A 26,695-nucleotide genomic window follows, 5' to 3' on the forward strand; every position below is an offset into this window, starting at 1 on the left:
AAAGTGATCTACAAGACTTATTATAGATGAAAGTATAGGCTAATTGAACCATTTCCCCGTAATGTTGATCCATAATGTACTCTTGATCTAAATAGTCTTCAAAGGTCTTCAATATTGCTACAAGACTTATAGATGAAAGTATAGGGTGATTGTACCATTTCCCCTAAATGTTGATCCATAATGTACTCTTGATCTAAATAGTCTTCAAGGGTCTTCAATATTGCTACAATCTTGAAAGATCCTTGTTGTAGATGAATATTGATTATTAGGGTCTGAGGAGAATATGGAAGCCAAGAAAGAAGGGAAATGTAGCTCAATGTCTCCATATATGTTGCTAGAGTAGAGGAGAATGTCTTAGCAATGTGTATAGCCAATATTTAATCATTATAATGGAGTATGGAGGCTAGTGTTCCCAATGAAATCTATACCAAAATTCATGATGTTAGGGCTAGTTCACTCCTTTAATACCATAGCTCAAATATAGTAATCCTGTATGGCACAAAGTCTAGAACATTTCTGAATGGGTGCTTGATGGCCCAAAGGATTAAAGAATAATGTAGAAAGTGAAATACTCCATGGAAGCTTAAACGAGCTTCAAACAAAGATGAAGGAGAGGCATGCAACAAAAAGCAATTAAGACTAATCTCCAATTCTGGCTTTAGTAAACCTTCTTTCTCTAAACTTGTTGCCAAAATGCCTTAAAAACAGTAAATAACTTGCCAATTGCACATCTATCCCACCATTTATGTCCGGTCCTCCTATTAATAGCTCTTAACTTGGCCTTTGCTACTTGTGGAGAGCCTACTAGTCACTACCATGTACCTTTCATAGATCTAGACCACTGTACAATATTTGAGTTGGATTTTTTGAGTCAAAAATTAAAATGGATATGGAAGAAAGAGAATGGATCAAAAGTCTAAGATCTAATACTACTCATAAAGGAGAGGACATAGAGAGGAAAGAGAAAAAAGGTTGATGAAAGAGGAAAAGGAGAGAGAATACTAGAAGAAGAGGGAAAAAGAGACAAATGTGGGCGATAAATTGTAGGAAGCCATGAAAGCAAGCTTGAGAAGATAAAAGAGACCTTGTATTATTGTTGAACGATCCGATGAAATCACCTCTTACATCTTATATGCTTGTGCCAATGTCACATCACAAGTATGATTAGATGTTTATTAAATATATATAGTTGGTGATTCATTCTTTTTTTGTTTTAAATGTCATGCCATTTATCATGGTTTATTTAGTACTCTCACAACATCCCCTGAGAATAGATCCATGAGCCCACCTATTTGTCCTTGGGAATCAAACCTAGCTTCCCATGCAAGACAAATGCCTTATTAACATCTCCAAGTGTCAATGGGGTAATCAATGATTCATTGAACATTGTTTTCGATAGCATGTGGGTAGAAAATGTTCGTCGAATGTCATCTAAGGTATGCTTCTAAAATTCTACCTCTACTAATGGCATTGTAGCTCAATGATTGGTTTGTGGGTTGAGTTTTGAGGGTGTATGAGTTCAAGACCACCAATGATATGATTAAAAGATAACTTTACATTTTTAAAAACAACTTCTACCTTTCAAATGAAACTCAACACTATAGATTATTGCAAGGGATACAAGAAATGAGAGGAGAGACTGCATGTACGCTTCTTGTTGCATGGACAATGAACCTCAATTATCATCAAGGCAGCTCATCATTTCAACTACCTCTTGCATTGTGGGTCTGTTCTTGGGATCCTCTTTTGTGCATGACAAGGCCACATCCAGAAGCAAGCTCACTTGCTTCCAATATTGTGGCAGTGTGGTATCAAAAATTAGGTCTATACCCATGCATAGCTTCACCAACCGCTCATCAAAGCCTCCATCACAGGTTTTGGAGGATAGAACCCAAGTGGCAAGGGTTTGGCCTGGTAGGAACACATCATCAGTAGGGCTTCTCCCTGTCAGAATCTCCAAGAGAAGGACACCAAAGCTGTAGACATCGCATTTGAGTGTAATTTGCCCCATGTTTGCATATTCTGTCAGATCAAGCAGACTCATTAGTATTGGGCATATACACAATTTTTTTTGGATATTTTCACAAGTGAGAAAAGGGTTTACTTTCTCTTGTTTTTCCTTATAGTGTTCAACATCATGAGCTTTTGCTTGGGAGACACCACATGACCGCACCTAGCTAGGGATGTGGTCCCTTCCTCATCGTAGAAGTTCACTCATAATTGACAATGTGAGAAAGATAGTGGGAGTTTGTCTAAAACTTCTTGTGATAATATGTTGAAGAAGATTAAAATGCTTCGAATATTTAATTCTTACCTGGTGCTACATAGCCAAGGGTTCCTCTGATGTTCAGAGTGGAAGCTGACAACCTGGATTGATCCTGCATAACCCTTGCCAAGCCAAAGTCTGTGATGCGAGGTTCGAGATCTTCATCAAGCAGGATGTTAGTGGGCTTTATATCCAAGTGGATTATTGGTGTCGGGCAGTCATGGTGCAAATAAGCCAACCCTGCTGCAATTCCTCGGGCCACTCGAATGCGATCCGCCCATGGAAGCACATGATCATGCTCTAAGCAATCATGTATAAGAGCACTGTCGGCAGGCAGGGGTCCTTTTATGTTAGATCGTATCTGGACAGAACTAGCTGATGGAGTGCTGGAATGCAGTTTGTGGCTGAGATCCCCATTGGGCATATACTCTAGAATCAAGATGTCGTTCTCCAGGTCAGAATAATATCCTAGCAAACGGATGAGGTTTCTGTGCCTGACTTGCCCCATGGATCTCACCTCTGCAAAGAAGGGGCTCACAGGAGAGTTCCTAGGAAGGTCGAGCTTCTTAAAAGCGAGGATCTTGCCATCTTTTGTGACTCCCTTATATACCACGCCAGTTCCCCCTGCTCCCAGCACATTAGCAGGGCTGAAATTGTTGGTCGCCTCCTGAATCTCTCTCAGTGTGAGCCTGAGAAAGGTTGGCTTTAACATCTGCACGTCCATGCGCTCTGCTCTGATGGGTAAGAAGTAGAAGAAGATACCTATCAAAGCTATCAAGAATACAGCTCCTGTTACTACAAGACTGATGAGCAGAGCATGCTTGTTTTTGTTAGATCCATGTGGGCATGCAGTATGAAGCTTCAAGCCACAAAGCCCTGGGTTACCTAGGAACGAGGACGATGAGAACGATTGGAATACACCTGTGTCAGGAACTTCACCCTCTAGATTGTTATAAGATACATTTAGGAAGGAGAGGTTTGATAGCAGGCTGAGAGAGTTGGGTATCTCACCTGAAAGAGAGTTGAAAGAAAGGTCAAGCTTTTGAAGAGAAGCCAGGTTGCCTATGTTTGTTGGGATCAAGCCAGATAGAGAATTCCTCGAGAGGTTAAGCATGACAAGGCTTGTAAGAGAGTCTGCAAGCTGAGAAGGAATGGGACCACCAAGATGGTTGGATGATAGGTTAAGGTAATAGAGGGTAACACATGATGCAAGTGAGGCAGGTATGGAGCCGGAGAGATTGTTGAAGGAGAAGTCCATGAGCTGAACTTGAGTCATGCTACCCAACTCCGGAGGGAGGGGGCCTGATAACCGGTTATTGGATATGTCATAATAGAGCATGTTGGGCAGTGAGGCTGCAAGCAGGGGACCCTCCAAAAGGTTGTTGTTCAGAGAGATGTTAGTCATGCGTGTGCAATTTGCCAGAGAAGAGGGCACCACTCCCGAGAGCTGATTGTTATCCAGAATGAGGTGTTCAAGTTTTGCGAGATGCCCGAGAGTGGATGGGATTGATCCGTTCAGAAGATTCCTATTACCTGTTATTAGAAAGAGCTTTGTGCAGTTTCCTAGCTCACTTGGGATCCCGCCTGTAAACTGGTTATATTCAAAGTTAAGCTGTTCGAAAGCAGGGAGGAGGCCTAGCTGTGAGGGAAGAGTCCCTGTAAATTTGTTGTTGTTTAGAAGAAGCTTGGCCAGTGCTGAGGATGTATTGCCAATCTCTGGAGGAATGCCTCCGGTTAGTGCGTTGTATTGAAAATCATATTGGCTTACCTTTTGCAAATGGAAGAGCTCCTTTGGAATTGTGCCCGTAATACCATAATTGAATCCCAAAATCAAGACACCAAGCTCTGAACAGTTGCTTAAAGAGCTGGGTATGTTTCCATAGAAGTGGTTTCCTATCAATCCAAGGACTGTGAGACGTGGGAGGGCAGTACCAAGGTTCTCAGGCAAGCTCTCATTGAAAGAGTTGCTCCACATATCAAGGATGGAGAGGTTTGTACAGTTGAGGAGATTGTGAAGGATTTGACCATCAAAATGATTGCCTCCAAATTCTATGTATTCCAGCTTGGACAAGAATGCGATGGTCGAGGGCACAGATCCATTGCAGCCATTATTCCCGAGAGAAAAGAACCTGAGGCTGTGGCGCAGCTGCGGAAACCATGAGGTCGGGATGTTACCGGAGAGGTGGTTGTTGTAGAGGTTGAGGTGATACAGAAGGGTGGAATTTGCTAGGGATGGAGGCAAGCTGGAGCTGAATGTATTAAACGCCAGATCTAGATAGGCCAGGTGAGAGAGATTACCCAGTGAGGCTGGGATAGAGCCTTCAAAGGCATTTTGTGAGAGGTCAAGGATCTGCAATGCAGGGCAGCCAGCCAACTGGGTGGTGAGCTTGCCTTGGAGAGTGTTGGCAGAGAGGTTGAGGTGGTACAGTAGGGGCAGGGACAATGGAGGGAGCTCCCCATTTAAGTTGTTGACACTTGCCACAAGCACTCGCAAGTGGGTGAGGTTGGAGAACTCGTGTGGGATTGAGCCTGTAAGAAGCTGGTTATCATTAATGGAGAGCTCTCTTAAGCTTCTGCATTCACCAAGCTCCTTGGGCACCGCACCTGACAGGCGATTGAAGGAGAGATTGAGGTAGGAGAGAGATGAGAGCTGGCCAAGCAGCGGTGTAATGCTGCCTTGCAACTGTCTATCTCCCAGTAGTATGCCTTTCACTTGGTGAGTCCCAGGATGACACAGCACACCTTCCCAGGAGCAGTAGTCAGACTCAGCATTGCTTTGGTTAGTCGACCATGTTGAGAGGGCTCTGGTAGGATCAGCTTTTATGGCGCTGCGAAAAGCAATGAGGACATCTAGTGTCGTTGAAGATGCTGCTAAAGTCCCAGCTGGAATGGAGGTCAGAACAAGCACCAACAGGACACCAAGGTTCATTTTTGAAGGTTGCACAGCCCTTCTGGGCCATTGTTGACCTGCTGGAGAATCCCAAAATATTGCAAGCAATGCATTTTGAAGGGCAAATTTTTGCCCTTCTTGAAGAAAGGCAAAAATTTTCTAACATTGCATTTGAAGGGCACTTTTTTACTTTAAAAATTAGTATATTATATTATAAATAAATTTATTAATATAATTGCCCAATGCCTAGTTACTAAGGTTATATCCATGATTCATAATAGAGTTGATTAAATCGAATATGTATAATATAAATTGAATAGAAAAGTTATCTTACACATGAATTAAAACTTTATCGTTATTAAGTGATATTGATTAAAAAGCTCCTTTGCACAAGGTATAGATCTTGAAGGGTAATATTTATTGCACACATAATTCGAAAGCCATATTTTAAAAAGTGACCTTCAAGGGGAAGGGCAAGTTCATATAGAGACCTTCAGAAGAAAATATGGACTAGCCCTTCAAAAATGAACACTGCAGGACACCCAAGGATCTTAGCTTGATCATTGGATCCAACAGAGCACGCCCCACAACCTTAGCTTACAGCTCGTGATATATGTGCGAGAGAGAGAGAGAGAGAGAGAGAGAGAGAGAGAGAGAGAGAGAGTGTGTGTGTGTGTGTGTGTGTGTGTGTGTGTGCGCGTGTTTTTCAAACGAATCGTTTGACCTTCGGAATAGTTGTCATAAGCGGGGCAGGCGAGAAACAAAATATAGCCTGTAGGATTTTGTAGTTCAGTTAGAACTTCGAAGTTGGACCATCATGACCATTAGGCTTTTCTAATCTTCCACTATAGGGTGTTGACAAAGGTGATAAAAATCACATCACCCTCATTATAAATTGGCTACTACTCCTTCAATGTCACCTTTTTGCACTTTTATGTTATTGATTTTATATTGTTTGCATTAGAATAATGATTATGCTTACTTAATATTGCTTTTTTCAAGCTCATATAAACACACATACCTACGAAACACTAGATGCTAAATATACATGCCACTTGGTTTGCTTGTGGATTTTGGTAGAGCTCTTGTAAAATAGTTAAAGACGAGAGAGAGAGAGAGAGAGTGTGTGTGTGTGTGTGTGCACGCATGCATGAGAGAGAGAGAGAGAGAGAGAGAGATGATCTTGAAAATTCTAGCTTAGAGTTGAAGCTCGCTCTAATATCAATTGTTGGATTTTGGGTTGCCAAAAGGCCTCAAGAAAAATGTGAAAGCTTTAAAGGAAAGATAAAGATTTTGACTTACCAAATTGATTCATATAATTTAGGATGTAAGAGATATAGATGTATGTGTGTGCTCATCATAACCACATAGCTCGCCATTATCTTCATCTAAGGGTGCAATTACTACTTGTACACTCTCTTAACATTTAAAGTTAAGAACTTTGCATTTTGAAAGCCTACTAAGTGGCATGTATAGTAAGCATCTAGTGTTTTGTAAGTATGTGTGTCTACATGAGCTTGAAAAAAGTAATATTAGATAAGCATAATCATTGTACACTCTCTTAACATTCAAAGTTGTGAGCTTTGCATTTTGAAAGCTAGCTTTTTTCCTCTTCTCCATACTCATGTGGAAGCTCTATCAAAATCCACCGAGGTTTTTCCCTCTTCTCCATACTTGTGCAAAAGCTCTACTAACATCCATCGAGCTTTTTGCCTTCTCTCTATACTCATGTAGAAATTTACTGAAATCCACTATACTTTTTTTCTCTTCACTAGACTTGCATGGAAGATTTGCCGAAATCAACCCAAATCTTTTTCTTTTTTCCATAATCATGTGAGAATTTTGCCAAAATTAAGCTATTACTTTCTCACTCTGTAATCATGTGGAAGCCCATTTAAAATCAATATAGCCTTTTCTTTGTTTTTCATAACCTCATAGAAAGCTCTATCAAATTCATTCTTAAATAATGGCCCTTAAAAGACATCACAAAGAAAAAGGAGGTCATCAAAGAATTCACTTCAAGAGAATTTTGAGGAGGAAGCTCTAGTAATAGACTCTAAAGACACCATTGAGTATTTTGACTGGACCACACCTAATCATTACAATTAGGTTTGACTTATTTATTTCATATTTAATCATTTTATTCAAATTGAAAGGGTTGCTTTAGTTATATTAATTTGTTGCATGGAAAGGATTGTATTCATTGCTTTGGTATGCTAGCCTTGTATTTTTTCTTGTGAATTAATGAGAAGATTTAACAGGATATATGGTTGTCAGATTTTCAAGACCAACAAAGGCATTGACATTTGGACTCACCCCAAGGTCCAATGGAAATGCTAGAGTGATTGAGATAAACTCTAAAGGGTACTACCTTGGTATCCAAATCAAGAGCTGAGTGATACAAAAAGCCAAGTGTTAGATATGCTCAATGCCCCACTTGGACATTGGTTGGTGGGTCTTGACTTATATGTCAGATAAGGTCTATGTGATTAGATGGAAAAAAGTGACCTTTGTGGATTCAACCTTTGGGTTGGATAGAGTAATTATGCTAGGAGAAACCGAGGCACAATGCATCAAAATTCTTGGTGTGGGAGCTATCATGGACCCCAATTTGACCCCTATTTTTGGGTCTCATGGCAACAAAAGCACCCCAGCTAGTTGGGCAGTCTCAAGGGGGCTAGTGCTCCCCCCTCACAGGGGTCAAAGGATATCACCCAGGACCTAATGATAAAGGAAATATTCCATGGCCAAATAGAAAAGGTTCATAACATGGTCAGATAGGTCGAGCAAACTAGATTCCCATGCTATAAAAGCAGGAAGACCCCTCCCAAGCCATCATTAACCTATCTTTCATCTAGTTAGAGTTCTTCCTGTTAGCCTTAAGCTCTTTGGCTATCATCTATCTAGATTGCCATCTAAGCTTCACAGTAGAAGCATATAGGTGGAAAAAGTCATCTTTCTATCAAAATTTTTGAAATTAAACCAATTTTTATTTTCTCATATTTGCTGTGTATTCTATACTCACTTAGATCATGTTTGTTGTAGCGTGTAATTTTTATACCAAGTACATTGTTGCTACATCATCTTAGGCAAAGGAGCTTAGAGGGGCTATGAGCAAATAAATCCCTCGGAGGCCTATGATAGGGATGTAAAGGTTTGTGATCCCTATCTCCTAGTCTTAGGAATGGATAACCTTGAATGTTAGTCAACAAGTGATAACCCAAAGGGGTTCGAAGTCCTTGTGAGGATTGAAATGGCTTTGCAGAAGTCAAGATCCCTGCAGGGGTCATAATAAAGAAATTGACCCTAATATAAACAAATTATTTTTCAACATTTGGTTGTTTATACCTTGTGTCCAAGTTACATGTAATGCACCTTGTGTAATCAAAAAATAAAATGAAATTTCTTTTATATGTTCACAATGTGCTACCATGCTTTGCTAATTAGATAACTAAAATAAATCGTTAAGAAAAGGACATCTCAATCCCAACAATTGAACATCTATGGTTGGGATTGATAAGTTGGATAGCTTTCCTACACTAGATAGTGTTGCTAGAATATGTAACAATCCCCCCTCCTCTCTTTGATTGAATAGAATCATGCTTGACATTGTTTTAGGGGACTGAAGTATCATTGAGTACAAGTCCTAATGGCTATGTCTCTATTTGATGATAAAAGGCAATCCAAATGCTTTATCATTTGATGGCTAGTTTCCATCTTGTTGAAATAACAATATTAGCAAAGTAGGTCCATTATGCATGTTGAAGATCAAACATTTATGGCTAGTGAAAAAAGTAAAGAACAGGTTGGCTCTTTTTCTAGAAATCTACAAATTTCATTTAGATAAATAAGGTTAATAAGGATAATAAGAAAAATAAGAATAAAATCTATCATATGTGTTTTAAGAAAAAGATCATGCCATTAAGAATTGTCCTAAATTGGCCACAAAAAAGGTTAAGAAAAAAGAGGCTACAATGAGTTTTGGAGCTGACTCTCCTTCTAAATCATCAACCATGTCAAAGGCACTCTTCTTCAATTCTTAATCTCTCTCATTCATCCATTTTTTGAGCTTTATCCAATTAATCGAGAGATTAAACAATTGGATAATTTTCATCAAATCTCACCCAACCATTGCTTGAATCAGTCCATTCATGTAATGCAATGTTTGCTTGATGCATATTGGATCTAATAAGTGAATTAGAAGCTTCAAACTAAAATTTACAGCATTGCATTTAATCTGATTGATTAAACCTATTGATTGATAAGATTGCTTACTCTAATCCTTTGATTGGATGATTTCTTTTACCCAAGATTGAAATCATGTAAAGGGTAAGTACTACCAATTAGTGAGTCATTGAATTGCATTGGTAAGACCCTCTTCCCATCCAATTTTTCAAAATTTCCATCCTATTGCACTTCATGAAAAGGGTTGAATGGATATTTCAGTAATACATCTCATGCTGATTGATTAGAGTAGTATACTACTGCCATGTTGATATTCCCACCGAGGAAAAAGGTGGATGCCGAGGGAGATAGTGAGAGAAAAGAGAGGTGACCCTCCCCCACTATTAAAGATCTCGAAGGGGTGCAACCAATCGTGACCCGAGGGTAACTTTGCCCACCTCCCAGTGATTTGAAGCCCGTGTAGGGAGCTTGTCTTGCCATTTTATCCCTCACACAAGTACAACAAGTGGAGAATTAAAGATTGAAGTGCGTTCAAAGACTCAAGTACCTTCGAGAGCAAAATCGGGTAAAATAGGGACTTTACTAGGCACTATAGGATATTTACAAGTCTTTACAAGTACCAACTTTATTATTGAAGTATAGGTGTGCCCACAGGCCGTATTCAACTTCCTACAAGGGATCTGGTAGCCATTTGGAACCACCATTTTACCCTTACAGGTGAAAACATGGTATTTATAGGTTGAAACACGGTGCATGCATAGACATTTCAGACTCAGAGATTGAATTACAGAACTTTTTTGTCCTAAACTTGTTATGATGTAATATAGCTCATCTTAAAGAGAGTATTGTTGGCTTCGATTTGAATCCAAAAATTTAGGAATTGGAGCTTCTTAGCTCTAGTTATAGACAATTTTCTAATAGGGGGTATCATAGGACTGCACTACTATGGCAAGGCAGCATAAAGGCAAGAAAAAGGCCCAGGATGAGTATGCACAACAAATCAAAGATTCCATGCTGGATAATATATCTCAAGAGGGTCCTAAAGAGCCTCAAGTACATGGAGAAATTAGTGCACTTAACAATACCATGTGTGAATATCTGAATAGGCATGCCCAAATCATATGGAGCTATTATCAAGAGTAGAGCAAATGGTATTGTCTACTAGTCAAATGAAGTCTTCCATTGAGAAGTTGGTGGATTCCACTACCCAAACAAAGGCTTCCATTAACAAGTTAGTAGAATCTAATGCTCAAATAATGGCTCAATTATCCCAATGGATGCAAATGCAAATGGGACCCAAAGAAGATAATGAGAAAGCTCATTCAAACAGGGAACCCTTAGTCCCACTTCAGCCACCTAACCACAATGGTCAAGATCATGGAATCATTGGATGAAGGGGTATTCCAAATAGCCAATATGAAGTAGGTGAGACTTCACAAAGACATGATGACTATCTTGGCCATTTGAATGGTGCCAATTCCCAAGCTTTTGGGTTCAATACCCAACTTCCAAGAGGTCCTTTACCAACGGGAATATTTCATACTAGTTCTTAGCCACCTATTGGAAGAGTTCCATCTTCTTTTGGGGGTCCAATACCTAATACTCATGACCAGTATATTTTGGGAGTGACCCTTCCATGAAAGAGAGCTGAAAGATAAGATCATCTTAGCAAAGTACAATGGTCAATCATCTTCACCATCTGATCTAGAGGAATGGATTTCCAAATTGGAATCTTACTTTGATATATTCCTTAGAACTAATGATATAAAGATTCCTTTTTCTTCCTTGCATTTGGAGGGATTTGTGCATACTTGGTGGAGATACATTAAGAAGGAGAATATACTTGTAGAGAATTGGGATGCATTCAAGACACTTAAGGCTGAGGTCTTTGTCTCTTCTCTTGAAAAAGAGAAATTGGCATGGAGATGATATGGATTAGAGCAAAGAGGCCTAAGTGTAAGAGAGTATACCAACCAATTCCTCAATCTTACCATGTATGTGGAGAGTATTAGTATTGAAGTTAAAATCCACAATTACAATTTACTCAAGTTTAGAAATTTTGAAGGAGATCTTACCACGAGTGTACTCGGGTAGTGTCTATCCTTTTACAATGATATTGAAGCTTGCAAGAGATTTAATCAGTTTGGGAATTTTACATTAAAATTATTCGTGTTTTTCATTGCAAGACTGAAGGGTGGTCTGCTTGAATTCAGGTGAGTTGCTCCAGATCTTCTTCTTGAAGGTTTATACTTGTGCTGGAGACTTTAGTTCTTGTAGCTTAGTGATTAAAACCATTGTTGATATCTTCAATGAGAGGAACCAGTGATAAATGTCAAGCTTTTGAGGTTTTGGCTATGGAGTCTTTAGGGTTTTTGACACACCTGATTGGTTTTTTTTATCATAGCATCTTGTAGAGGCAACCAATTGGTGAGTCCTTTGATGGGGAGTAAGCTCATTACCCCACATTTGATTGCCCTATCCTCGGAGAGGGAGTTGCGGCTTGTGTGCGCAACATCATATTGCATTACTCATCTTGCAAGTGCAATGCTTTATAGTAGTTGGGTTGTTCCACTCTCCTCACTGTGCATATTGGATTTAGGACATCTCTTTCCAAAGCATACATCATTTGTCATTTCTCAATATGAAGGGTAACATTCATGGGAAGGCCGTGTTAATCTTGATAGATAGTGAAAGTACACATAGTTTTTTGAATAAGTCCATTATGGACAAGCTGAATTATCTTTCCACTGACTTATAGCAGTCCATAAGAGTTCAAATGGTCCATGGTGAAGAAGAAATCAGCACTCAAATATGTCTAGAGGTTTCTTTACAATTGGCTGAAAATTATGAAGCAAAAGAAAACTTGATAACCTTAGAAATGGGGGCCATAAATATTGTATTTGGTTGTGATTGGTTGATGGCATTAGGAAAAATCACTATGGATTTCTCATAGCTATATATGGAGTTTATTTTTGATGGATAGCTCATCCATTTACATGGAATTCTTAGTAAATCAGATTTTCAGCTTATCACCATTCAACAACTCAAAAAGGAGTACAAGAGGCGCTCATAGATATTTGACTTGCACTTGAATAAAGAGATTGAAGATCAATCCACAAATTCAACAAGTCATCTAGCCTTGAAAGCTCTTCTTGATGAGTATATGGATTTGTTTGAGGTGCCTACTTCATTGCCTCCCAAGAGAGCAATAAATCACCCCATTGATTTGGATACCAACTCAAAGCCAATCAATAAGCCACCCTACAAATATCCAGGTAGCCAAGAAAATCAAGAAGCTCCTTGAAATGGGATTCATTGAACCTAGTTCTTCACCCTCTACATCTTCGGTCTTGTTAGTTAAAAAGAAATATGGATCTTTCAAGATGTGTATTGACTATAGGGATCTTAACAAGATCATAGTCAAGAACAGGTACCCAAACCCAGGATTGATGAGGGGGATAGATTCTTTACAAAGATTGACTTGAGGTTAGGAAATCATTGGATCTGTATGCGAGAGGGTGATGAAATCAAGACTTTTTTTAAGACAGAGATCAAGGGCTCTACCATTTCCTAGTGATGTCATTTGGGCCTACAAATGCTCTAGCTACCTTCCAGAGTTTGATGAACAAGATTTAGCAACCTTTCCTCTTTCTGTTTGTCTTGGTCTTGACATTTTGATTTATAGTAAAACCCTTCAGGACCATCTATCACACACATGAGGAATTTTTTTGATGTATTGAGACATCACAGACTCCTTGCTAAGAAGAAGAAATGATATTTCATGTAGACTAAAGTGGAATACATGGGACATGTGTCACTAAAAAAGGGATCTAGGAGGCTAACCCCAAGAAGGTGCAGTGTATTAAAGATTGCCAACACCTACTATCACTACTTCACTTAGAGGATTTCTTGGTCTATCCTCATTTTATTATCGATTCATCAAGCATTATGCGGCTATTGTAGCTCCGTTGACGGCTGATAGGTTTGAAGAAGAAAGCTTTCTTTTGGGATGCTCTTGCAAATAACAGCTTCGACCAATTAAAGGAACTCCTTACTTGTGCTCCTATTCTAGTATATCTGGATTTTTTGAATGAGTTTACCATACAGTGTGATGCCAGTGGGGCCGAGGCATAGGGGTTGTTTTGTTATAGGAGCATGGAGTGATTGCCTTTGAAAGCCGCAAGCTTATAGATAAGGAAATGGCTATGAATGCTTATTACCAATAGATGTTGGCTATCTTGCATGCAATAAAGAAATGTCACCAATATTTGTATGGTAACCACTTCAGAGTTCAAAGTGATCACACAAGGTCCATAAGTATTTTCTCAATCTTTCCAATCTTACTCCTAAGCAACATAGGTGGGTAGCTACACTGTAAAATTATAATTTTGACATCACTCGTAGAAGGGGCAAAGACAATTTAGTGGCTAATTCTCTTTCTCATATGTGGGCTTGCAAAGTTTCTGAGCTACATAGTGACTCGATTGAAGAATTACATGAGGCTTATCTTTTGGATGAAGAGCTCAGCCATATTTTTTAGAAATTACAACAAGGTCTCATGGAAGATAACTCACATTATCAGCTTCAAAATGGCCTCGTTTGGTTAAATAGCAAGATTGCCATTCCCTCTACTTCTTCTTTTACACGGAAAATTATGGAGTTGCATTCTTCGCCTTTAGCTCGACACCTTGGAGTTTTCAAAACCTATGATAGGATGAACAAAAGTTTCTATTGGAAAGGACTATGGAAAGATGTCAAAGACTTTGTCATGAAGTACATGTCTTATCAGTAGAATAAGGACAACACCCATAAACAAGGTGGTTTGTTGCAGCCATTACCCATTCTTGTAGGCAAATGGACGCACACTACCATAGATTTCATTACTGACTTGCCTAGTACAAAAAAAGGGATGGAATAGTATTATATGGTGGTAGAGAGACTCACCAAGGCATCCCATTTCATTCCAACTAAGACCCACTTTACTGCTTTTCAAGTGGCCAGTAAATTTATGGAGCAGATTTTTAGATTACATGGATTACCACAAGTGATTGTTCATGACATAGATTCAAAGTTCATGAGTAACTTTTGGCAACATGCAGTATTCATATGCATGGGCACTAAATTGGTTCCCTCTACGACCTATCATCCACAAACTAATTGGACAGACAAAAATGGTAAATAACTAGCTGGAGACTTATCTTCGCCATTTCTGTTATGATGTCCAGAATTCATGGGACTCTTGGTTACACTTGACTGAGTTTGTCTACGATAACTCCACTCATGCTAGCATTGGAGTTTCACCCTTTGAGGCTATGTATGGTTATAAGGTGCCCTTACCCACAATCATCTTTAATGAAAGAACCAATCCTCATGGAAAAGAAGAATTGGAAAGAATGCAGACCCTTCTTGAGCAATGTCATGTGAATCTTAGGAAAGCCCAAGACCAAATGAAGATGTATGCAGATGATGAGAGGTGATCTTTTGATTTCCAAGAAGGAGAATTGGTTTTGTTGAAGGTGCCCAAGTCTTGGTATTATAATTTGAAAGATGGATTCGGTAACAAGATTGTTCACATATTTTATGGCCCCTATCGGATCTTGAAGTGCATTGGAGACTTGGCCTATAGATTGGAGCTACCCTCTTCCACTAATATTCATAATGTATTCCATATTAGTCATCTCCAACCCTTTTATTGTGATCATGTTGATATAGTTGATGGGTTGCCACCTATTGATGAAGATCTTATTTAGTACATCCCAAAGATTGTCATAGGTTAGCATGAGAAGAAGCTTTGATCTCATTCCATCATTGAATATTTGATCAAATGGAGAGGTTTACCACTTGAAGAAGATGCTTGGAGGCTTGATTACATATTAGATGAGTTTCCTTACCTAAGGGACACATTGGTGGCTGAAGCTTACTGACTATGGAGCCAATTATGGTATAGACAGGGACCTGACAAACTACAGTTTTAGAACAATTTTTATTCTACCTAATTTTCAGAATCATGCCACCTACATAGTCAAAGTATTCTTCAAGAGCTATGTTTTGACATGTGGCACGCTTCATTTGGATACTTCTACTAGAAGTTATGATAGATTTGGTACTATACAAGCTTTATAGTTATGGTAAATGTGTGGAATATATGTCTCATATGGTTTCTTCATTGCCTACTATTGGGGCACCTATAAAACACATTTGTGAGGGATATTTATTAGGTAAAATGCAACATGTTTTCTTTCCAAATGATGGTTTAGTAAGAGTTTTTTGCAAACTATAGCTTGTACACAATGATTTTTGTAGTCCAATGCAAACAAAGTGCCAACACCATTTTTTGGTAATGACCTATACTTCTTGATTTTCATTATGATTTCTCTAGGAATACATGGATATATGGTTTGAAAGATAATTTTGTATCTTATGATTCAACCAATTTGTAAGCATGGTGAAAAATTTGTCAGAATGTAAAGAAGACACTTTCCATTTTGATCGAGAGGAGTATATGTATGAGGAATTTGGTGCATATTTGATTGAATATAGGATCATAAAACATTGATGTATAGTATTATATAAAGTTATTATTGAAAGGAAAAATAGATCTCTCATGGAAATGACATGATAAAGATTAAATTCAAGCTTTGCTATACAAATTTTACATTGAGGCTACTTTGTGAGCAACTTATGTATTTAAAAGATGTCCCATAGGCATTGTAGTCTATCACGGGCCATATGAGGTTTCGCATGGAAAGAATCCATTTGTTACTAAATGGTACATTTTTGGTTACTCAACTCATGCTTTAATACATAATGTATCCACTGCTTAATTGCAAAAATTAACACTTGGTAGTCATCCAAGATCTATCCTAGGTATTGTTGTCCACATTCCTTAGGAATAATCGGACTTTGGTTTGATTGGGTGGTGTTGGGGTCTACCTTGCAACAAAAAAGCACTTAGCCTCAACACGCGAGGATCGACCTAAAGGTTCGTAAAGACCTTATAGTCTCTAGCAACATTCTAGCGCTTAGTCAAGGTGATCACATTATTATCCTTCGAGACTAAGAGTAGGTTAATTGCCAAACTCAATTCATTATGAGTGAGAGATGAGGGGGAGTTGAACTCTATCTCACTACCCCTAAGTCAAAATATCATCTCTATTTTCCTAAAATGGCATGTGATTGAGATCTAAGACTAAACCCTAGGAAAATTTATTACCTAGCTCTTATCTTGAATTTCCACATAATAAAAGTATTTGATTTATTAGATCCACCAAGTTATCAATCGTTTTCCATCAAGAAAAGATGATCTCCCTCTTTCCATTCAAGCATGGTTTTCCTTAGTTTTTTAAACATAATATGCTAACAAGCTATTTGACATTAAAAAGTAACTTCCTTAATTATTTCTTATTATTGGGTTTATTTTAGGTACAAGCATTTTATCTTAATATTCCATATACACATCTCAATGGACACATTGGAGGTGAAATCTTTATTGTAATATTTTCTAGTGAGGTAAAACTCATTTGGAAGTTGTAGTTTAACTTTTTTGGGGTGTGCAATATTTTTGCCTCTCTTATACTAAGGTACATGCATAGTCATACACTAGTGATGTAAAAGAGACTATAAGAGATAAGAGATTTGACCATGTGGAAAAATCTAACCAAAACTAACATGACATGATGCATATGAGAGTTTAATTGAAATAAGATCCAAAATAAACTTAAGTAAATTTTACATAGCTAGATCAAACTTTTCATTGTGTGGTAAGTGTTCTTACACACTATATCACAATATCTCCTTTAAATGGTTATGCTTACAAAAGATGATAAATTTCAATGAGCTCTTTAATCCTATTTTAGCAAAAGATTTACTTACATAGATTTTTTACACCAAACATGTTTGGTACCGTTTGCAAAAAAATTAAAAAAACTAAAAGTTTCTTTAAGCAATATCACGAAAGAAAGAAAATATCACAAACTCTAATGGAGGTAACATTTTCAGAAAAAAACTAAAATTACATCAATGTGTCTTCCTTGATAAAAGGAGAAGGAATGAAGTTTAAACACTTAAAGTAGCCTTTAATTTCTCTTTTATAATTAGACTTGCTATGTCTTGGCTTGATTCTTCTACACCCTTGAGTGGTACTTCAAGAACTTGAACTTCAATAGGAGGAACCTCTTGGGCACTTGAATTTTGTTTGGCACTCTCATGGACTCTCCACAATTCTGCTTCAACCTTTCTTTGCTCTTGAGTGTTGCAAACCAGTGCAATAGTCTTCATGTGATTTACCAATGCCACCTTAGATGCAAGTCCACTTGCATATACATCAAATACAAGCTCATGAGCATCATTGAATGCTTTGATTGTAGTCCTTATAACTTTCCTTTTCTATCTCAATATGACCTTTGCAATCCTTTAGTCTTGTTCAAGGTCTTCATCATTACACTCCTTGTCCACGACTTCAAAGTCCAAAATGAAAGGCTTGTTGAAATTGTTTATATACCACTCAAAATTAATGATTCTTTTTTCCATGGTCATTGATGCCAAAACCACAAAGGATTCTATAGATCCAAAAGCAAAGGTTCTATCCATTGGTAGGAAGTCAACACTACCAACTAGCATGTGTTACTTGCAAGAAATGCTTTCAAGAGCATTTCCAAAGCTGTCATTTGCTTTTGATTAAGAAATGATAATAACATGAATTGTTTAGGTTTACATGTTATTTGTAGTAGAGTGGATACAACCTTTCCAAACTTTATAGAGTCCCATTTCGTTCCCTCAACTCCATGTGTTGCATCTAGAACAATAACCCCAATGGTAATTAGATCTTTGTAAACATAATGTATAAGATCAAAGGTTTCTAGATTGCAATTGACAACATATACACTCCAAGGAAAACTAGTGGAGGATTGAAGAGGATTTTTCTTTTTTCCAATTAAGAAGCTCACAATATCTTTTGCTCCATTTGGTAGGGATTGTGCATCATCTCCACATGTTAGCTTCTTTGACGCCTAATCATTACACATGCCTATAATCTTTATGTATTCATCATTGATATCATAGTCATCAACAAGCTCTTCCCAAGTCTTCATCACATAGTGCTACCTTCTGAAACTGAGGCATTGAAAAGAGTGACTAATTCCTCCTTTAGGACCCTATCTTGCTTGATTTTTTGAGTCCTTGTTTCCATGTCAATCATATCATCCTTATCCCATTTGTTTCTAAGAAAAAGGATATGACCTTCATTGATCTCCTCTTGTAGTGTAAGGATGTCTCTATCCTTTAGACCCATAAGGCAATGCAGTGCAGCAGGAGAAGGTTTCCCAAATCCATTGATTTCTTCATCTCCTAAGGTGAAAAATCAATGTACAATCTAATATTACATTTAAGTATCAAGCCAAGACTCTAACCAAGGGATTCAAAAACTCTTGTTATACTTTTTTTTGTGTACCAAGTCTAAGTTGTGATGGTAGTAACACTACTTCTACCACAAATCTTTCTTACAATTAAACTATTGACAACACTTCTTTAGTTCATCTTTACAAAATGAGCCAAAAAAAAACACACTTTCTTATTGAGAAAATGTATTCTCTCTTTTGGTCAAATCTGTACCTTGGCTCTTCTAGTCCTTATCTCTTACTTTGCATCCTTTTCACATACCTATAGAAAGTAACACTAATGTGGAGCTACCTAATTATCTTAAAGGTCTAGTAAGCCCAACTTTCATGTTGGAGCTATATAATAGATTTCAAATCCATTGCTTTCTTTATCTCATAAGGTGAAAAATCACTATGCAAACTAATATTATATCTAAGTACCAAATCAAGACTCTAACTAAAGGATTCAGAAACTCTTGTTGTACTCTTTTTTTGTACCAATACAAAGGTTTAAATTTTCCTTATAAACAAATATCACATCTAAGTGCCAAATCAAGACTCCAACTAAAGGATTCACAAGTGGTATTTATAAAGAAGTGAGTGAGGAGAGAGAAAGAGGAGAGAGATGACTACAAAAGAGAGAGAAGATGAGTGTTGATGAGGAGAGAGACTAGTTGAGGAGAGAGAGATTGAAGATAGAGATAGAAAGATAGGAAGAGAGAGAAGGAAGCCGTGGAAGCTGAGAGAAAGTAGATGTAAGTTGAAGAGACTTTTGTATTAACTAAATGGTGAAAAATAATGTAAGAGAGGGGGATTTAATAATGGGAAAATACTAGCCACACTAGCTGGTATATAAGGTGTTAGGGGACTTGATTTTTGAACAATCAGATTATAATACAAGTCTCATTTCATCTTCACCTCTCTCTCCAAGCTTTCATGGCTTCTTCCTCTCTCTTTCTGTCTTTCTCTCTCCTTTTCTAGTATTTCTCTCTCCTTGTCACTCTCTTTTTCTCTCTTCCTGTAGCCTTTCTCTCTCTTCTACACACACACACTCTCTCTCCTATCCTCTTCTTGACAAGTGGTATCAGAGCCATAGGTTCTTGATCCAGTTGGCCAACATTCCATTCAGTTGGTTTTTTTTTAGTCACATAGATTTAAGAGCCACAAGTACACACATACGCATGTGCAGATATGACATGGAGCAACAGTGTAGTTACCAAGGGTTTTTGGACCACAAGGATTGCAGGTTTGGAGCATTAATGGAGTCTTGGACCAAGTTTGGAGACTGGAAGACCAGATTTAGCAGCTCATGGGTCATTTTTGGCCAATTTTGAAGGTATTTTCTTAAAAGAACAGTGGTAAATGGAGTAGAAGAGGGAAAAGTCCTAGTTACTTTCCAAGAACAAACTTTCTCTCTCTTTCTTTTAGTATTTCTCTCAAGCTTCCATGGAATGGATCATCCCATTCTCTTCGTGTGCCACCATCTGTAGGCAGACAGACCTCCATTTGACAAGAAGGATCATCCTTCAAAAGTAGAGAGGCAGTGTGCTTATTTGCCTTGGCCATCTCCTCCTATCTACGCTTCTCTTCGAACTCAACAACTTGAGCCTCCTTCATTGCAAAACCTTCTAGATATCCTAAAACTGTTGGGGCATCATCCATAAACTTGATGAGGGTTTGCTGGGTTCAGATGTCTCAACAACTCTACTCTCCCCCTTAACTGGAATGACATTCTTCATAGGCGGCTTCCCCAAGCCACCATTTTGAGAGCCTTGGTCGGAGGAGCCTTGGTTACCTTGGCTAGTGGTACTGCATTGTTGGACTAGTTAGCTGGGGTTGATGGAGTGCCAGCCATGGATAACTAGGCCTCTAATGCATCAATGGTGGCCATTGGTGAAGGCGTACTACAGTGCTAGATTGCTATGGCTACTCTTCCTCTAGATGTTGTTGTTGTTGAGAAGAACCATACTAGGGAGTAGATATAGGAGAGCCAAAGCTTGTTTCTAGTATTGATTGTGATTATGGAGCCTAGAAAATGCTACTAAAGTGTTGTTGCCGAAACGACAAATCCAGCTCGTCGGATCTGACCGAAGATGTGCTTGCATTTCAAAGCATTGAAAGCTTGGCATTGTTAGTAAATTGAGCCAAAATCCACCCACAACAGATCTCCAGGACTCTCTGCTTTTGCAACTACTTCCAAGACCTTCTAGGTAGCAAATGCTAACCATGATTTTAGCTCCCCATCAAGCTTAGTCTCATTCTGGAGATCGACAACAGTATGTAAAAGAGACGATGATTTGGAAACCACAGGCTGCCCTAAGGACAAAGCCCCTCCTGCTGCCAAGAAGAATGGCTCCAAGTTGCAGCCTCTTGCAATTGCCTACGCCTGACAGCTTTGGCTTCCAGAAGCTCCAGTTTTGAATTGGGAACAAGCATAACCACTACGAAGATCTTCCCTAGCATGTGTAAGAGCACAATCACAGGCATATAGAGTTGTCATAGGCAATGTTGGAGCTATAACTTTGGCTTCTAGAAGCTCCAATTGTGAATTGGGAACAAGTGGGGTAGCAACATAACCACTACAAAGATCTTCCCTAACATATGTACGAGCATAATCACGGGCATACAAAGTTGCCATAGGTAGTGCTGGAGCTACAACTCGGGGATAAAATAAAATTCATGCATTAACAGATGCTCTTGATGTTTTGATAGCTGAAAGAAGGATAGATGAAGCATTGGATGCCTTGTTTGAGGGTGAGAAGGTAGCCTCTGTTTTAAGTAAGAAAGAGAATGTAGGGAATTTCTATGTGGCTCCATTCCAAGTGTTGCTCTCTGAGCACAGAGCCAGACTTGCAGAACAACTTGTTGAAGTTTCATGCCAACCTTCTACGAGTGGACAAGAACTTCGTGAAGCAATATCTACCCTTTATCAACTTGGTGATGGTCCTCGGACTCATACACTGCTCTTGAATACTCATAGTCAAAAGCTTTAGCATAATATTCAAGGACTGCATTTGAGAAGAGGAGAGAAATTTCAGATCTAGCAGTTACTGGATTAGCTTCACCAAGATTTACAATCCAATTGTCAAAGTTCTTCAATAGAAAACTCGCTGTTTAGAGGCAGTTGCATCCAATTTCAAATCTCTGAATGTAGGGCTTGCAGAAGAATCTACAAACTAATGATCTAAAATAGTTTTTCTTTCTGCAAAGATACTCCTCCTCCAACATCATATTGGGGAATATGGGAATTTCCCATTAGTTTGGGGCACATGGTCAAATCTTTCGATTTGTCATAACTTGAACATTATAACTCCAAATCGAGCACTCTATATCTCAATAGATTCCATTTTTCAAGCGCTTTCTAATGATAGGTCACATCATATGTTTTTGAGAAACTTATGGGCATGTTATCCGGGTGCCACCTTTTTAGTATTCAAAAATGGGAATTGGGGCAAACTCACTAATATTGTGTTCTCCTCTACTTTCGGTAGTGGTTCATGTTCTTCAAATTGCTCAACATTTTTTGAAGCATGCATAATACTATTTGTGCTACCCCTAACCACCACTAGAGATTAATGGTTCTGTGTAGAGGGCTCTAGTTCATTCATTGCTTGGAAAACTTGCAGAAGATATCCAAAAGCCTCGAGGTTGAGCAAGGGAGATACAGAAGCTCCGCCTGCAGGAGTGAGCATGGTCTCGAGTGCAGGGTGACTTGCTAGCGCCTAGCTGATTAGAGTTCCTGGCCTTGCAAGAGAAGGTGACAGGCTATGCATGAAGGATATATCCTCTCTCTCTCTCTCTCTCTCTCTCTCAGAATGCACTCTTTCTCTGGACAGGCTTAGCATTCTGATCTTTCTATGGCTAGGCTCGCCTTTGGAATCTTGGACCATTGAAGATATTGCTTTTGATGCTCTCCATGTGATAAGAACCTCAGCCAGGGTTCTCAACAATCCGCCCCTCTAAAGTGAGATCACTATTCCTAGAAGACGAATCAATGTACCAAGCAACATAAATGATGCTAGGATGAAGAAGATTACGTAGTGATTTGATCATCTAGTGTGGGAAGGAAAGAGGCATTCCTTGGTAGATTGAACATGATTACCCTCAAAGAGGGCCTGTTTCAATTGCACTATACCTGGGATACTCCATCTTGATGGTGTTTGGAATCTTGCTAGTGACTGACACAGTTGGTTTCTTTACATTCCAAAGTGGTTTTGAATGTGTAGACATGGCCAGGATTTCTGTAGTCACATCTCAAAGATTGTGTCAAAGATCCATCAAAGAGCTTGTGCTGGAAGCATGAAACATGAAAAGGCTAGATGTGTGATGGTACTAACTGGAAGCTGTGATCTATGTCTTACAGTCATATGCAGACCCTCTCTTTGAAGTTGAAGGCCTTCATAGGCTATTAAAGCTGAGTGTTCTTGATCTTAGCTACAAGAAACTCACCACATCCAAGGCTCTTGGGCATCTTTCTGAACAAGCAACCTATCAAGGCAGTATCTAAAAAAATCCAAAAATTGATCATGATTCTTTGGCCAAATAAAGGCTATAAACATAGAATAGTGTGCTACTGTAGTACCTTGTAGCACTAAATTTGAAATAACTTTTGATAGGAAGCTCTGATTAGGGCATACTAGACATAAAAATGAAGCTCTTTCCCCAAATACTTGTAGCCCATGTAGATTGTCTTTTGCTATCCATAAAATAGAGTAAAAATTGATGTAAAAAAAAGAGCTATCTATAGTCTATCTGAGCTAGAGCAGGGCCATAAATGACTAGTCTTTAGCCAAGATTTCATCCTTGAGATAAGGGAACTCCTCCATAATTGATATTGGTCTCCAAGAAGCTTCTTTCAAGGGTAATCCTAGCTATTTAATCAAATATTCTTTAATCTTTCTTGATCTAAGCTTCTTGCCCCACTGATTAGTGACATCCTCAGGCACATATTGAATGATGCCCTCCTCATCCATGAGTGAAAGCCTCTCTACATAACCCATAATAGATCTAATAAAAGGCTTCAATTGACTCACATGTGGAAGGCATTGTGTATCCTAGTGGATGAGGGAAGTGCCAATTGATATGCCAAATCACCCATTCTCTTCAAAACCTTGTAGGGACTGTAAAATCTATGAGCCAATTTAGTGCTAGAGCCATCTTTGAGAGTAGCATAACGAGACCTGGGAACTTTCAAAAGCACTAAGTCCCCTTTTTGGAACTCTAGAATTTTCCTTTTCTCATTAGCATAAAGCTTCATTTGATCTTGGGCTTTCTTAAGTTTCACTTTACATTGTGAGAGAGCTTACATGTGATCCAATTCTTCCTTGCTCTGAGGGTTGATCTTGTCATTGAAAATAAGTATGGAAAGGGGTACCTTATAGCCATACAAATCTTCAAACGATGAAACTCTTATGATGGAATGACTGGAGCTATTATAAGAAAACCCAAACAAATGCAACCATGAATCCCATGCATTGCATACATCAAGATAAAAGTGTTTCAAGTCTTGAACCACTTATTAACCCTCTCTATCTGGCCATCTCTTTGAGGATGGTAGTTTATAGAAGGAACTAGTTTAGTGCCCATGGGATTAAATACTGCCTGCCAAAAGTTGCTCATAAAATTGGTATCTCTATCATGCACTATAACTTGCAGTAATTCATGTAACTTGAAGACATGGTTCGTGAATTGACTAGCTACTTTGAGATACTATATATTAAACTTTTGTGGGAATAAAGTGGGCTACCTTGGTGATTCTATCACCACCATATAAATGTTGTTCCATCCTTTCTTGAAGATAGGTAAGCTAGTGATAAAGTCCATAGTAATATGCGTCCATTTACCTTAAGGGATAGGCAATGTTTGTAATAAACCTCCCAACTTCAATGTGCTGTCCTTGTTCTACTAGCATGATACATAACTAGAGACAAAATTCTTAGCATAATTTCAAAGGCCATTTCAATGGAAACTTTTAACAATTCCATCATAAGTCTTCAAGACACCAAAATGACTAGCTATAGGCAAGGAACACATCTCTTGTGGATAATTTTCTATGTAAATGGGGAAGTATGTGGAATGGCAATCCTACCATAATACTATATGAGACCATTTCTCAATTGAAATTAGGAGTTCTAATCTATAATGCCTTGCTGTAATTTTCGAAATATGGGGCTGAATTCATGGTCTAAAAGATAAGCCTCTTGGAATTCCTCTATCCAATCACTATGAAGTTCTGAAATGGCTGAAACCTTGCATGCCTACATTTTGGATAAGGAATCAACAGCTACGTTATCCTTTCCCCTAGTATGTGGGATGTCAAAGTCATACTTCTATAATATAGCTACCCATTTGCACTGCTTTGGAGTGAGGTTCAACTAGGATAGGAAATATGTAAAGACTCTATGATCACTTTTCACCGTGAATTAGCTGCCATACAAATAATGATACCACTTTTTGATTGCATGAAGAATGGCTAGGATTTCTTAATCTTAAACATTCATTGCCATCTCATTATCATTTATCCTTCAACTCTCAAAGGCTATTACCCCATGCTCTTGTAATAAAACTACTCCAATTTCGTGTCCACTAGCATCACACTAGATAGGGAACTCTTTAGAAAAGTCAAGATAAACAAGAATATGGGCCAAGGTAAGAAAATCTTTCAACTAATTAAAACTCTCATCTGCTATGGCATCCTAGAAGAAAGCTTCTTTCTTTAGCTTGTCTATGAGCGAGGCTACAATAGTCACATAATGGCATATAAGTATTATTCTATAGAATGAAGATAAAGCAATAAATCCATGAAGAGAAGTGGCAGTAGTGGGCACACACTAATTTTTAACACATTGCACCTTTTTGGGGTTAACCTAAATTCTATTTTAGTTGACAATGTGTCCTAGATATTCCACCTTAGCATGCATGAATGAACACTTAGACTCCATAGCAAATAAGCTACACTATCGTAAGACATCAAATATCTTCCTCACATGTGCCAAATGATCTTGTAATTTTTTTCTATAGATGAATATATCATCAAAAAATACCAACACAAAGCGAAAGAGGAAAGTATGTAAAATGTTGTTCATAAGACTTTGAAAGGTAGTTGGGGTGTTTTCAATCCAAAGGGTATTACTATAAAATGATAGAGAACACAATCTCTCATGAAATTACTCTTAACTTCATCACCTTGCCTCATGCGAATCTGATGATAGCTAGATTATTGATCTATTTTGGGGAAATAATTTGATCCTTTGAGATCATCAAGTAAATAGATCTATTTCACCAAAATATTTCATTTTCTTTGGAATACCAAGCAATGTATTTTGGTAAAATACACTTTTCTTTTAGGGGGGGCAATGTTGTAGTAGGTTTTGTGTACTCTTCCAAAAGAGCTTTCATTGAATTATTTTGACTTATCTAACACCTCTTTGTTAAGATGAAAGAGGAAGTTTTGGGATATTTTATTGAACTCCTTTTTGCCTTGCTTTGCTATAATAATATGAAAATATGTTTTGTTATAGATTCCATCTAAGTGTATGAGCTATCTATCATGACAAACTCTAGGTATAGCTGAGAAATTTTCATAATAATTTTGTCTAACTATATCGATCAATCATAACACACTTAACATAATGTCAATGTGGGGCACATATTCAAAGCAATTAAGTCCATTTTATGCCCATAATTTTTAGCCAACTAAATATATACTTTGGGACACATTTGGTTGTTGATTTCTTCATCTCCATTTTCCACTTGGACTTTGATAGGCTATTGCAAGTCAATAGGGAAACACCTCAATCTATCTATGGCTGATTGGTAGCACATGACTCATCATTCCCTCCTAGATCAAAAGGAATACTACCACCTAGGTCAAAAGGAAATTTACTAGTAGGATCATAGAACTCTTCTTACACAAATCCTCCTTTTTAGTGGCAACCATAAGTGCATTTGCATCATCATTATCATCCTCTAAATCCTCAA

The 26,695-nt window shown here is 38.2% G+C and overlaps 1 protein-coding gene across 1 annotated transcript; it reads right to left on the reverse strand.

Annotated features, from left to right (window-relative positions):
- Window positions 1-1,280: 1,280 nt before the first annotated feature.
- LOC148025264 (uncharacterized) lies at window positions 1,281-5,202 on the reverse strand. Its single transcript, XM_087692261.1, has 2 exons — window positions 2,315-5,202; window positions 1,281-2,022 (listed from the first exon to the last, which is right to left on the reverse strand). The coding sequence occupies exons 1-2, from the start codon at window positions 5,193-5,195 to the stop codon at window positions 1,676-1,678; spliced, it is 3,228 nt and encodes a 1,075-aa protein (XP_087548387.1). The 5' UTR covers window positions 5,196-5,202; the 3' UTR covers window positions 1,281-1,675.
- Window positions 5,203-26,695: the final 21,493 nt, after the last annotated feature.

Source organism: Lygodium microphyllum, chromosome 14 (assembly GCF_053477565.2).
Source record: "Lygodium microphyllum isolate KBCC chromosome 14, Lygodium_microphyllum_v1.1.10, whole genome shotgun sequence".
NCBI classification, from domain to species: domain Eukaryota; kingdom Viridiplantae; phylum Streptophyta; class Polypodiopsida; order Schizaeales; family Lygodiaceae; genus Lygodium; species Lygodium microphyllum.